General features: G+C 38.7%; 1 protein-coding gene across 1 annotated transcript; it reads left to right on the forward strand.

The window, feature by feature from the left end:
* Positions 1–1,219: 1,219 nt before the first annotated feature.
* LOC149838373 (oligopeptide transporter 3-like) lies at positions 1,220–7,673 on the forward strand. Its single transcript, XM_090008237.1, has 6 exons — positions 1,220–1,702; positions 3,332–3,429; positions 4,939–5,508; positions 5,985–6,240; positions 6,668–6,850; positions 7,009–7,673. Exons 1-6 carry the CDS (start codon positions 1,220–1,222, stop codon positions 7,621–7,623), a joined length of 2,205 nt encoding a protein of 734 aa, XP_089864363.1. The 3' UTR covers positions 7,624–7,673.
* Positions 7,674–15,135: the final 7,462 nt, after the last annotated feature.

Here is a 15,135-nt window from a genome sequence, read left to right on the forward strand (position 1 = left end):
AATCAACACCTTGAATCTTTATTTTCAAACTTTTTTTAACACTATCTACTGAAAGGTGCATATACAGTTCCGTGGGGATACAAGTTTTTCTGATCAGCTGATTTCGTGGAGAAGGATTACTTTTTTCAGACCAAGGCTTTGATCGCAAGATCTTGAATCAACTTGTTGGTTTCATGGTATATCTCAATATGAAAGATAATACCAGGGATCTCTGTTTGTTTACAAATTCTCTGGATGAATATATAGGTAATATCGAGTGTGGCCTATTTTTAAAGCTATGCAATTTTTTCCACGAGACGTGCATAATATACTAAAAACAGGTTAATCTGAGAATCTTATCATAAATCATGCAACATTATTAAAAATCTTAGTGATATTTGCAGCACAATCGACAGCCAACCACTTGATGTCGCATCATGTTTTTCATATTGAAAAATATATAGCGTATATACAACCACCGTTAAGTTATGGTGACAATGTTGTCAGTATCGGTATCGGCCCTGATGAATGGTTTGGCCACCGATACTCGAGTGAATTGCTTTGTATCGGCCAGTAAATAAAAAAATATATTATGTGTCAATCATAACGTGACACGTATTAAAACAATTAAAATAATATTTATAAATTTAATTTTTAGTATTTTTTGCATTTATTTAAAAATAACCGGTTCAGGGGTGAAGCGTATCGATATTATGGCCGTTACGCACCGATACTGAGAACATTGGATTTAGACCCCAAAAGCGAAAACTTACCTTGGGATCATGTTTAACATTTATCTATTTACTCCAACGTGATTTTTGGGCTATTTTAAAACCAACCTCTTCTTCATAAATAGTTGTGAACAGCCCATGCTTCATTACCTTGAAAATTCAAGCTTACCGTTAAACTTTAGCCACATCACACTATCGAATGTGATTCTTTTACATATTTTTTCATATGCTCTCTCTCTCTCTCTCTCTCATATATAATGCAACCCCTCTAACGCCTGTCTTGACGTCGTTAACGTTTGTCCACATAAGATCCACGTAGGCAGATATCGACACACGATGGCCTGCCCTATTGTCGTTTGGTACCAGCAAGATGCCCCCTTGCTTGCCTGTGCCTTGTATGCTCCGCCCGTGCCCTCCACACGCTTGTAAATTATGCAGCCCAGCTGCCCTCCCCCTCCTTAAAACGGGCACATTGTGCAAACAATGATCCAAATTTCCAAAGCACCAAGATGGAGTCGCCGGAGCACCAAACCAACAGCAAGGTGCCGGAGGTCGACCGGTGTCCGGTCGAGGAGGTCGCGCTCGTCGTGCCGGAGACCGACGACCCGAAGCTCCCGGTCATGACGTTCCGGGCCTGGTTCCTGGGCATAGCCTCATGCCTCTTCCTGATGTTCGTGAACACGTTCTTCACTTACAGGACCCAGCCGCTGACCATATCGGCGATCCTCGCGCAGATCGTGGTGCTGCCGATCGGCCGCTTCATGGCCTCCACGCTGCCGGACCGGCAATTCTCCTTGTTCGGGTACCGGTTTTCGCTCAACCCGGGCCCGTTCAACATCAAGGAGCACGTTATCATCACCATCTTTGCGAATTGCGGGGTCTCTTATGGTGGGGGCGACGCCTACTCTATCGGTGCTATCACCGTGATGAAGGCCTACTACAAGCAGAGCGTCAGTTTCCTGTGCGGCCTCTTCATCGTCCTGACTACCCAGGTATGGCCTCGCACGTGTGCTATATAAGTCATTTGCCACGACAATATGATGATCTCGCACGTACGTGCTTTAACGAGTGGTCACCGTCCCTTGGTTTGTTGAACCAATCCACTTTTTTCACACCTATGGTTGTAACGTTTGGCTTGATCATTTGCTGATGACTCACATGTGGCACGTGGGAATTGGCACGTGCCTACGTGTGCACGCTCGCATGTGTGTGTGATATGATCATTCCTGTATTTAGACTCGGAGTCATCAGCAATGAGGCGAGTCGAACACGATCTGATTCGTGTAATAACTTTTTCATATTATTTATATATGAAATATATATATATATATATTTTTTATGCATCCTTTTCTTTGTATATATATATAAGCTCTCCCGAGCTGAGTTGAGCTGAACACCCTCTGTTCGGGCTCAACTCATTTAAGCTACACAAGCTGCTCGTGGCTCAGCTCGACAGCTGTATGAACCGATCACAAACGAGTTTGTGACGAGCCGAACCTAACTGAGCCGAGTGACTAGCTGCTTGGTTCATTTACCAGACCTAGGCAAGCAGGGGTTTGGCAGACCCCCCACCGGTTATACAGCCCTACCATTGGATCTGAACTTGCAACATCCCAACAGAAGGTGACGTGCACTAACTGAGACAGGCGGAACCCCATTGGTTCAAGATGTGTGCTGTGGACCAGCACAATTATGTTAACCTTAGACAAAGGAAAGTGGATCTCACACGGGATAAGGTTTTCAAGAGTCCAAATCTGACCCAATTAGTCAATGGGCCAGTTTATCTGACGGCCCAAAAAGACACGTCTAACAATGGGGTTTTGGTTGCCGTTCACTGCAACGATGAACGAACGGCGTTGAAGGTGACATTGACGACAGTACCATCAGGAGTGCCTCTGACCTGATCTTTTTTCATGGTGAAAGCCTTGGCGGGTAGATCCGACCCGCAAGACTTGACTGCCTCATGAAGAATTTGGCTGAGTTTTGCCCACTTGGGTTCAGCCCTCAAGCATGAAGGCTGGCAGTAGCTCGGATCTATGTGGATCCGAAGTTGTGCCTTACACTATAATTGGACCCGGATCCTATATGATTGTTTTATCATGGAACTAATGATGGTACACCTAATTTTAGAAAATTGAATGTACTGTCGACTGTCGTAGAACAATTGATGACACACCTAACAGAGATTTTTCATGGAAGAGAAATAAAGTATTGATTTTCACGCATAATCATTCTTGTCTTATAACCAAGAATGCGTACGCACGCCTAAGTTTTTAAGTGATTCGATAGACCGCAAGTAACCTCACATTTATCTTACCATATTAAAACAAGTCGCCGGTATGTGCAAAACCAAATACAATCATTGCAACCGTATTTTATATTATTTAAGTTAAAAAAAAACATTTCTTTCAGAAAATAAAATAAAATAAAACGACATATAATAAAGACACACAAAAAATTAATGTACAGATTTGGGTTTTTAGTTTTATTGAAGGTGACAGAAAGATGTGTTCATCTATATTTTAGTATGCAATTTTTTGGAGAAAGTTTTAAAAAATTTTATTGGAAAAAAAATTGTAAATATTATAATATTTTTTTTTCTGATCTGAAAATTTTGGCAGGTTTTGGGATATGGATGGGCGGGTCTGCTAAGGAAGTACTTGGTGGAACCGGCTGAGATGTGGTGGCCCTCCAATTTGGCTCAAGTTTCCCTGTTTAGGTAAGTATGCTTTTGCTCCTCTTTTTTACCTCTGAACGATCATTTGGTGAATGGGAACCAGACCCACTTGGTTAGAGGGACCCACTGATCAGTGTGGACTCACTTATCATTTTTTTGGAAACGATTATTTTTCAAAAGGAAAGTCCCCATATCCGGGTCTCGTCTTTTGTTCCAAACATCATATTCATTGGATGCTGATGTAGTGTGAGAAAATTGCTTGAGCAGCACTATGTCCTTGTCAATGCCCCCTTTTCACTCATTTTCTACATAAGAAATATCTATGGAGCTAGCCCACATTGGCTTTATAGGACCATGGACCAACCATATGTGGCTTTTCTGTTGGGGTAGGCACACATCTCAGGCTAGTGACATGTTTAAAGCAACAATTTTTGGCCATGAATTTTTTTTTGAGAGATTTTGGAATTTTTTTTTTCTTTTTTTTTTCGAATAGAAATCCTTGCAAATAAAAAAAACATAAAAAATATAAAAAAATAAAATAAAAATGTTCAATAAAACATAAGACTTTTTCCCTGGATTCTGTGATAAAAATAAAAATGTCATGATAAAGCTCTAAGGATTTTCACGACATGTCAAGATATTTTTCAAAAGATTATAAAAAAAAGGGCTTCTTTGGTTCAAAATATTGTGATGTACTGAACGTTTAAAATATCTAAAGAAAAGTTTTTTTTTTTCATGATATTCAGGGCATGTTTGAATCCCACAGAAGAGGTCAGATCAGGTGATATGTTACGATACATTTTTTTTGTGCCTTTTAAATCACCACCGTCCATGGCTTTCATCACTGCCGTTCATTGTAACAAACAGTGGGGCCCACCAAAAGTGCTTTTTTATTTTTATTAATTTATTACATTACTCTTTCTTAAACGTTTTCCATGCGTTTCTCAGTGGTTTCCGGTTGCATCTGAAAAACCTGGTTCCTAGTTTTCGTTTCTCAAAACGTTTCCCCGTTTCTCAGCTGTAGGTTAGTAGAGTTTGGGGCTGTGGCGTGACTTTGAAAACAAATGCTAGTTGTTTTCAAAGCATTAAATGCAAACTCTATAATTGAAATTATTCGCACACAATTCCTTGATGATGCGTATTATTATAACAATCAATAAAAACCCGTTGCATTATTTAATAGATCATGTAATTGGTACATAAGCAATTTGAGGTTTTTATTAAAAATGGGCAGGTCAAGTCAACACCTCGATTTTGACCTTAAGTTGCTTAGCTACTCAATTGAGTGAGCACGTCAATGGCTCAATCATCGCTGATGCTGTTCCCACGACTCGACTCGAACATAGCTGGAAAAGTCAGAGAGATAGACTCTCGATCGTCAAAAAGATAAACCAAGTCGAGGTTTTTAACCTTGGGGCTGCAAGATGAAATTAGCAATGATTGAACCTTGTTCCATCTAAATGGGGTTTTCAAGTCCTATTTCTCCATTCATTTGTGTCTTAGTTTTAACCACAACCCTAACTTATCAAACCCTAAATTGGTTCTTTGCAGGGCACTCCATGAGCGCGAGCCACGGTCAAAAGGGCTCACACGGATGCAGTTCTTTATAGTGTTCATGGTGGCTAGCTTCGCTTACTATGCGCTGCCCGGCTACCTCTTCCCCATCCTCACTTTCTTCTCATGGGTGTGCTGGGCATGGCCCAACAACGTTACTGCACAACAAGTAGGTTCAGGCTACCATGGACTGGGAGTAGGTGCATTCACTCTAGACTGGGCTGGCATCTCAGCATACCATGGTAGCCCACTAGTCACCCCATGGTTCTCCATTCTAAACATTGCTGCAGGGTTTGCCATGTTCATCTACATAATCGTTCCCGTATGCTACTGGAAATTTGATACATACGAGGCAAAGAAATTCCCGATTTTTTCGAGCCAATTGTTTACGTCAACCGGGCAAAAGTACGACACCGGCAAAATCTTGACTCCGAATTATGAACTGAATGTGACCGCATACAACAACTACGGCAAGCTGTACATGAGCCCACTCTTTGCGCTGTCAATCGGGTCTGGGTTTGCTAGGATCTCTGCAACCATGACTCATGTGCTTCTTTTTCATGGAAGGTATGATACTGCACTCTTTTTTCAGCACAGCATATGGAGCTTAGAACCAGACTGGTTCCATGGAACTGTGTCAATTGATGTTGGGAGGACCTTAACTATCTAACTGGATCTGTGCTAATTGAGCAGGTCCATGTTTAGCTGTGCAAGACCTTGTAAGGGTTTTAATGGTCAGGCCCGATCCAAAACCCAACTTAGCTTACAATAAAAAAAAAACACATATTTAGACATACATATATAGACATGGTTTCAACACCATTTATATATTTGAATAAATGTTTGTATTTTATTATTCACAAGTATATTTTCTTACATTAAATATATATTTTTATAAAAGTGACCTCTTATCCCCCATTTTCTGAAAATCACGTATCCACATCTCGAGTCTGTATTACATCCGCGTGACTATATCCATACCTATGTGACAATAGCTTTGAACATGAATTGCGTAATTTTTTAACTCTCTTTGGGTTGTTCAGCGACATATGGAGGCAGAGCAAGACAGCCATGCACAATACAAAAATGGACATCCATGCGAAGCTGATGAAAAACTATAAGGAGGTGCCTGAATGGTGGTTTCTTGTACTCCTTATGGGCAGCATTGTTCTCTCACTCATGATGTCATTCATATGGAATGATGAAGTGCAACTCCCATGGTGGGGTATGCTTTTTGCCTTTGCTTTGGCCTTCGTACTCACACTCCCCATTGGAGTCATCCAAGCAACTACCAACCAGGTACATCATTGAAAAATCACACACACATTAATTGTAGAGATGCAAATAGGTCTGGTTTCCTTTTTATGTAGGCATTAGTAAATATGGCTTAATCGAGATCTAGCCTAGTTGGATTCAGATTTGGACAGACTTTGATGGGATAAGGCAATATATATAGAATCCTGATCCAATTAGCCAATTGGGTATATTTTACTTGTAACCGGGCCAATTATTGGACAGATTTGGATTTGCTTCAGATGCCAAATTGATGCCTACTGAATCTGAATCCAATTAGAATCTGAAACTGGCTGGTTGGATACGGATTCGGTTAGAGTCTGACTTACTGTCTACAGCCCCAGATGCATGAGAGAGAGAGAGAGAGAGAGAGAGAGAGAGTTTTCATGTACATGAGAGAGTTTTGAAGTACATCTTCTCTTATGATGAACAGCAACCGGGATATGACATTATAGCTCAGTTTATGATTGGATATGTACTTCCTGGCAAACCAATCGCTAATCTGCTGTTCAAAATCTATGGAAGGATAAGCACCGTCCATGCTCTCTCCTTCCTCTCAGACCTCAAACTCGGCCATTACATGAAGATCCCACCTAGATGCATGTATACAGCTCAGGTATGCAATCCCCGTATTCCTTTTTCCTTTTTTTTTTTAAATGTTGGGGAGAAACCATGTAAGATACTGAACCACCTCCCTTGGACTTATTGGTTCATCACCAACAAAATGCTATGTTTTTCTAATTAATGTTATCGTGATATTGTCACTTTTTGCAGCTTGCTGGAACCTTAATTGCAGGCACCGTTAATCTAGCAGTAGCATGGTGGATGCTAGAGGGCATAGATGACATCTGTGATGTGGAGGCACTGCATCCTGATAGCCCATGGACATGCCCCAAATACAGAGTCACCTTTGATGCCTCTGTAATTTGGGGTTTAATTGGACCAAGACGGCTCTTCGGCCCGGGTGGCATGTACACTAACTTGGTCTGGTTGTTCTTGGTTGGTGCACTACTGCCTGTTCCAGTATGGCTACTCAGCAAGCTATTCCCAGAGAAGAAATGGATCCCATTGATAAACATTCCTGTCATAAGTTACGGATTCGCCGGCATGCCACCGGCAACACCGACCAACATTGCTAGCTGGTTGATCACTGGCACCATATTCAATTTCTTTGTTTTCCGGTACCAAAAGAGGTGGTGGCAGCGCTACAACTATGTGCTGTCGGCTGCACTTGATGCAGGGACTGCATTCATGGGTGTCCTGCTGTACTTTGCTTTGCAGATGGGGAATAAGAACGTCAAATGGTGGGGGACTCAACTGGATCACTGTCCCTTGGCTTCATGTCCTACTGCACCTGGAATTGTTGTTAAAGGGTGCCCTGTTTTCTAGCTTGTATTTCTTTGTTTTTTTTGGTTTTCTTGGATACAAAGGCTTCTTGTTCTGTACTCTAAGAATTAGAATGGCTGGTGGGAAATTAAAATGATCAGATTAGGGGTCAAATGAGAGAGCTGGTCTTAGTATCATAACGAAAGAGTCTTTGGTTTAAATCCCACACAGGTAATCCCCCAACTTGCCTATCAAAAAAATAAAATAAAGGAGGTTAGATTATGTTTTTAACCCACAAGCACATTGGAGCTCATCAGTGGTTGCTGTTTGTTACAGCCGAGCCAAGTTTCAGACCATAAATTAAAGAGCTAAACAAGCTGAGCTCGACCTGACTTGTTTACAATTGTTTCAGAGCTAGAAGTAACGGGGTTTAAAAAAAATATATGTTGTTTGAGACATGGAAGCAACAAAATCTCAATTTTTATAAAACCAAACCAAATACTTCGATCATTTTTACAGTATATTATATGATGTAAAATATATTTATTACTATTTAACAAGGTTAATTATATGAACCGAACTGAGCCGAACACCTGCCGTTCATGTTCAGCTTTCAGAGGTTATTTTATGAATTTGAATGATCTCTTTACAAGCCAAACATGAGTTGGGCAATGAGCACCTTGGCTTGCTTCTTAGCCTTAGTTCCCTACCTTGTGCATGATATCTCTTAACAGGATCCTTAAAAGAAAAAAGAAAGAAAGAAAAGATCAATAATTAGCCTATCACAGTCATTGATAGCATCAAAGGTATAGCACGCCGTGGGAGACGAGCATCAGCAGTGATGGGATTTTACTCTTGAATGGTCATGACATTTTACATGATCAAACACAAATTTTTAATGCTCTAACATCTAGGGTGTTGCCATTCTCTCTCTTTATAGGTTATTCATATGCTTGGTTATACGAATTGATCCATCTCCTATGTTTGAGATATGTTGATTTCGTGAGTCTACAGTTATCATATATTAACGATGCATCCATCCATAAAATGGTGGTGGCCGAGATGGTGCATATCATTATCTTATTTGACATTGCACAAGCTTGACACAAATATTTTTACTGCATTTTTTGGGACAATGTTAAAAACAAAAGCAAGAAGTGATACAAGAATCAGAAGCAAGAAGCAATAGTTTCAAATTTTAAAAAGAATATATAGGAAGCAAGAAGTTGGAAAGACGCGACAAGCTCTGCCACACAGGTACTCCATTTTGCCTCTTGTTCCATATCCCCCATATATGCTAGTCATATTGGAACAGTATAAAAACTATCGTATCCCATGTCCACACCCGTGTCCATGTGACATAGACCACAAGAAGAATTTTGAAAAAAAATAAGATTTCTGTTTATGGAGAAGTGAGGAAAGCAAAGAAAAAAAGTCCATTCATCAATTCATGAATATTAAAGTCTACAAGTTATTATTAGACTCCTTAACTGATGCAAACCCAAAATCAGATTTGTAGGAAAAATTTAATCAAATTAGGACTTAACTAAGAAAAGAAAGAAATTTAAGAAAAATATGGGAAAATAATTGAAAATGAATGATATAATAGGAGTTTTAAATAAACAGGAAAGTAACTGACAAATATCTCAATCTTTCAAATGAAAATGGGTATTAGTGAGAACCCAAAATGAATTAAGGACAAAGTATTCTCCAAGTTCCAACAAACCTTATTAAATGTTTTAGATACCTCTAGCAGCCAAGCATACAAATCCTAAACCGACTCGACCTTATTCGACGAGACTTGAATAGTTTTGGAAGCACAGTTTACCTCTGGACACTAGTGACTTTGTTCGGTGGGACCCATAATGGTCTTCACATCTCAGTTGTCCTTGACACTAATTTGACCTCATTCGGTGAGACCACAAAATAGTCTCTACACTCGATCGTTCTTAAACGGATCTGACCTCGTTTGACATAACCCATAATGGTCTTGATAATCCAATTTATATTGGCTCCAACGGTCATAAGAGGAAGATAGAGATTCATTATGACGCTAGGCATATCATTGGAAGATCATTAAAGTTCAGGGATCTTCTCTCAAGATGGATCCAGCTCTTATCAAAATGGTCATTTCCTCAAATAAGTTCTTGTGCCCGAAAGTATACCATATAAGACATTCAATTCTTAAGAAAAAAATAAGGCAGTGATATAGTGAGATCAAGAGACCTTAATTCAATAATTCGAACCCATGAACATATAAAGATGAATTACAAGGGCATGAGATTATTATCAATGCATAAGTGTCAAGCCGGTAGAACCCACTTAGATAACCAACTCTCCAAGAAAATGGTAGGATATTGAATACCTTCGATGTTAATCTGCTTCATAGATTAGCCTCCTCAAGGAGTCTTTTTTTTACCTCAATAGGGTAAAACATTGAAAAAGCATAAAAAATATAAAAAAATGTAAAAAAAAAGCAAAAAAAAAAAAAAAGCAATGCATTTAGGCTAAAACTCACCTCTAGGTCTATAACATGGTGGCGGGCTTCAATCATATGACTTCCTTAGGGGTAAAGGTTAAAATAGAAAAACATGAGCTAGGAGAAAACTAATACTTACCTTGATGATGTGGCAGACTCTGATCATATGGCTTTCAAGAGACAGTTTGGATATATAGTGACATTCCTCCTAAATCGGAAAGCCATGAGACCCATGGTTGTCAGGCCTCAGGTCAAACGATGACAAATAAAGTTTTTTGAGCTAACGACAAAGACTTCAAAAAACTTACCTAGGAGCAAAATGTGTACTTGAATGCATTCTCATCAAACCCTAGTCCTTAAGAGTTCAAGCCTTAGTGGAGACCATTAGACCTAACATAAATGTCTTAAGACCTAATTTCATGTTTATATAATTAGTCGCTTGAAATTAAGACAAAATTAGTGGAGAAAAATTTTAATGACGCCGAGTGTTGCTATCTTAAACCAACCTAAGAGAAGGAAAATCTAAAGTATATGAATCTCAAGTATAATAATCAACTTGTTACGAATGTTCTAATTTTTTAAGAAAGATAAAAAAATTGTGATCTTATATGATCAATAATTTATAGTTGTTATAGTCTACCCACTCTACTATAAATACGTGAGCTTCACTTCATAGCATAAAAGTTTATTGCATACATCAAAGAGTCTAATCATAGGGATCTTGAGTTTAAGAAGTACACAGAAAGATCTGTCATTTCTTCAGTACTACCTAACCGAAGTATGCCTGACTCTCCTCACTAGGACAAGAAGTCTTACATCTAAAGTGATTATCTTAGGAAGGATATTTCTACCCTAAGGCCTTACTGGAAGACTTCACCCTATCCATGAACCCACAAGAGGTATAGAACTCTTGGCGCTTACCCCTATAAATTCTAAAAAAAAATATACCAAAAGGCATAAAAACTCAAGACAAACCTAAAAGGAATGAAAGAGAGTCACATTTTTCTTGTATTATTTTTGCCTGAAGTCTAACATTTTCTTTCTCTACTACAAATAAAGTGGTTCCTAAACCGACCCAACCTCGCTCAACGAGAGCACAAATAGTCTCAAAAATCAGATTTTACCCCTCGACACTGGCACCGACTTTGCTTGGCAAGACCATCAAATGGTTATGACAATCTAGTTATCCTCAAACTGATTTGCCTCACTCGGTAAGACCGATAACATTCACAATAATCCAACTCCTTTCTTTAGATACTAACACAAACCTCGTTCATCGAGACCAAGAACGGTCTCGATAACTCAATTTTTTTTCAAAAACACTAGCCCGACCTCATTTGGTAGGACCCAAACGATCTCTAAAATTCAGTGGTTTTCAAACTGGCCTAACCTTGTTCGATGAGACTAAGCATGGTCTTGACAACCCAGTTGTGATTCAAAATTTTGGTGTGTCTACTTTTTTGTCATAAATCGAATCATACTCGATTAATGACAAACAATGACATCTGTAGACACCAAAATTTTTATGTTGCCCGATTACTAACAACTTTTGAAGCAAGTGTTTGCAGGTACTTAGCAGGAATCTAATACCCCTCAAAGCTTAGACAATAAAGGAGATTTTGGCATCCATCTAGTGGATGACTCAATCAATTATTGTTCATTGTTGGATGACAGAACAAACCACCGTCCGCTATTGACGATAGAAACAAACATCGTTCGCTATGAGACGACATAGTTGTTTCATTGTTCGTTGCACCGAATGTGTGGATACGCCATTTGGCTTATCCCTATCTTTGTCTAACCACCCTGTGCATTTTTCAGGGTGAGAGGACTTATCTTGGATGGGCTTTCATATGAGAATATTCTTTTGAATGAGTCTTATCTCTATTTAGGATAGACTCAGATCTATCTAGATCATATCTAGACCCAAAAAATTAAGTGATTTGTATCATGTTCCAAACTCTATAAATTGGGGCTTACCCCTATAGTCTTATCTGAAAATTAGATACCAAAATGTTGGTTCTGTTCTGAAGCCATTGAAGAGCAATTGTACCTAAGCAGAGGTGCTTATGGATAAAAAAAAGAGCATAAAAATTAAATGGACCCCCAAGCCCAAAAAAGTATTTTTTCATATCCTCTAATTTTTCTTTTAATTTATTTAAGTCATTCAATAGAGACATACATATTTTGATCTAACTTGCATATTTAAATATAGGATGGTATGCTTCGACTTACGGATATCAAGAAACTAGTCTAGGCTTTACCTTCTCATCATACAAAGAACGGTCAAGATCTGTAAACAGTGTCCCCACAATTTCAAAAGGGATTTTCATTGAGTCCAGGTATGTCTAATATTCCCAACTTCAAATTTTTTATCAACAATATAACAAGACTATAGGGACACGGATATGATGGGGCCAATAATATGTGTGGTGAAATGAATGACGTAAAAACATTAATATTGAGGAAAAATAAATCTACACATTATGTTCATTGTTTTGCACATCAACTCCAATTAACACTAGTTGCTTGCCGAGGATAAAAGTAAGATAACTACTTTTTTTTAGTTGATTTACACTGCATTTAATATTGTTGGAGCATCATGTAAGCATCAAAATACTCTTCATGAAAAAGAGTTGCAAAAATCAATTAAGCACTTAATATTAGTGAGATTTCAAGTGGACGAGGCCAGAATCAAGAAATTAGTGTCAAAGAGACTTGTAATACATGTTGAGGTTCCCATTATGGTGCACTGCTTTATGTGATAGAAATTGTAATGAAGGATGCTAACAGCAAAACAAAGAGCCGAAGCAGAAAATTTGTTAGATTCAATGCATACTTTTGAATTTGTATTCAACCTATATTTGGTGAAAATGTCTTGGGAATCATAAATGATTTGTCATTAGCACTTCAAAGAAAAGATCAATATATTGTTAACCCCACGAATCTAGTGCAAATATCAAAACAAAGGTTGCAAGCAACGAGAGATGATGAATGTGATTCATTATTCAAAGTTGTTTTCATATTTTGTAACAAATGATATTAGTGTTTTCGATATGAATGATATATTTTATGTTTGTGGCCGTCCCTAACATAATGCCAATGAACTGACACATTTGCATTATTATCGTGTTTACTATTTTATGCTATCATCGATATGCAAGTACAAGAGTTGGATACTCATTTTACAAAAAGGAACACCGAGTTATTGCTTTGTGTAGCATGCTTAAATCCAAGCAATTCTTTTGCTGCTTTTGATCAAGAAAAATTGATTCAACTTGTAGGGTTTTATCCAAATGAATTTTTTGTGGTACAAGTGATGGTGATAGAGAATCAACTTGAGACATATATCATTGATGTGCAGTCTGACATTTTGTTTTAAAAAATAAGGACTTGTCAACTTGCTCAAAAGATGGTTGAAATGAGAAGAGACATATTATATCCATTGGTTTACTTGTTGCTGAGGTTGGCATTGATCCTACCAGTTTCGACAACCACTATTAAGAGAGCATTTTTTTGCAATGAAAATCGTGAAAATTCAATTGCAAAACAGAATGTGAGATCAGTGGATGAATGATAACTTGGTCACATCCATAAAGAAGAACATATTTAAGAAAATTGATAATAAAACAATCATGCAACAATTATGGGATATGAAGAACCGCCGAGGTCAACTTAGTTGCATAACTAAGAACATAACAATTGAATATGATGGAGGCCTTTACTTTAGAGGACTTCATGAGCTTTAATGCATATTGATATATTTTTTGTAATTTTGTATAGTATAGCAGCAGCTATAGCTTGATTGTGTGTATGCCATGTAATTTTGTATAGCTATACTTATTGTCATCATGATCATCTTTCTTCAAGATGAGGCCCATAAATAACCTCATTTTAGACTATTTTATTTTATTTTATTATATTTTTTTTTGCCCCTGACTTATAAACATGCCTACCTTTCATAGTAGGCAATATTTACTCACAAAAAATAGAGAGGGTGGTGTGTGTTCTCCCCCGAAGATGGACTCTTTGCTATAGTGCGTGTTCGGGGGTCTTAATGAGTGTCGCGTATGTAAGCACATGGGGCTCGTATTCCCATGTGTGTCGGCATCACTTAGCATCAGAGTCTGGTGCAGTTGCAAAGACTTAAGTACCCTTTCTTGCTATTCTTGCCATGAAATGTCAGTTCGAGAAAATGACAAAAATATCTTCCATTCAAAAAAAGGAAAACGACGGTTCAAAAAAAGGACAAAAATGTCCGTCATCCATAAAGTTGAGGATGATGTTGACTCTTCAAAGTCTAAACAATGAAACAAACCTGAAGCGCTCTCTCTTTTATTTTCATTTAAACTTTTCGTCGTCATCTTCTTCTTTTTCTTTCTCCGTGAAACACTGTAAAACCCTCTCTCTCTCTAAAGAAGAAATTAAGGAAGGCAAAGAGCCGTGATCCGATGGTGATCATGATCCTCTTTCTGCTAGCAGTGGCTGAAATGCTGCCCTTGTCTAGCAGGCAACCGACTGCGGCAGCCCCTCTGCCACCTTCGAGGGACACTTACAACAAAATCTTCCTCCAGTACACCTACAACAAAGTCTTTCAAAGTACAATCCGTCTACCCCTACGTCGGCAATACTTTCGATGATGGCTATGCCTTCCAGGCCACCTTGACGCTGCTTAACATGGGCATTTGCACCCTCAAGTCTTGGATGGCATTCGTCGGGTTCTGACACTGCGAGGTCCTCATCTCGACCTCCGACGCCATGCTCTCCGACAGGACCCACCTCCCCGCCAATGTTGAGAATGGCACGTTCCTCTCCAGCTTTCCCATCACGGACCTCAAGACTACCATCGGGATGGCTAGCGACTACAACCTGATCACGGTGAAGATCGTGCTCAAGGGAGCGATGTTCGACATCACGATTTACGATTTACACAAGTAGCGATTTACGAAAAATCGCGTAGTGCAAAAGAAATGGAAAATCACAAAATCAAGTAGCGATTTATGAAAATTGCATAGCGAAAAAAATGGAAAATCGCTATATCGTGTAGCGATTTACAAAAATCGCGTAGGAAAAAAAATGGCAAATTGCTAAATCGA

The sequence above is a fragment of the Nuphar pumila genome, chromosome 5, assembly GCF_984573655.1.
Source record: "Nuphar pumila chromosome 5, dmNupPumi1.hap1.1, whole genome shotgun sequence".
Lineage (NCBI taxonomy): Eukaryota > Viridiplantae > Streptophyta > Magnoliopsida > Nymphaeales > Nymphaeaceae > Nuphar > Nuphar pumila.

Coding starts and splice junctions, on each gene's coding strand:
- LOC149838373 (XM_090008237.1), top strand. CDS start 1,220: ATGGAGTCGCCGGAGCACCAAACCAACAGCAAGGTGCCGGAGGTCGAC. Junction 1,703..3,331: donor TCATCGTCCTGACTACCCAG/GTATGGCCTCGC, acceptor AAATTTTGGCAG/GTTTTGGGATATGGATGGGC. Junction 5,509..5,984: donor GTGCTTCTTTTTCATGGAAG/GTATGATACTGC, acceptor TGGGTTGTTCAG/CGACATATGGAGGCAGAGCA.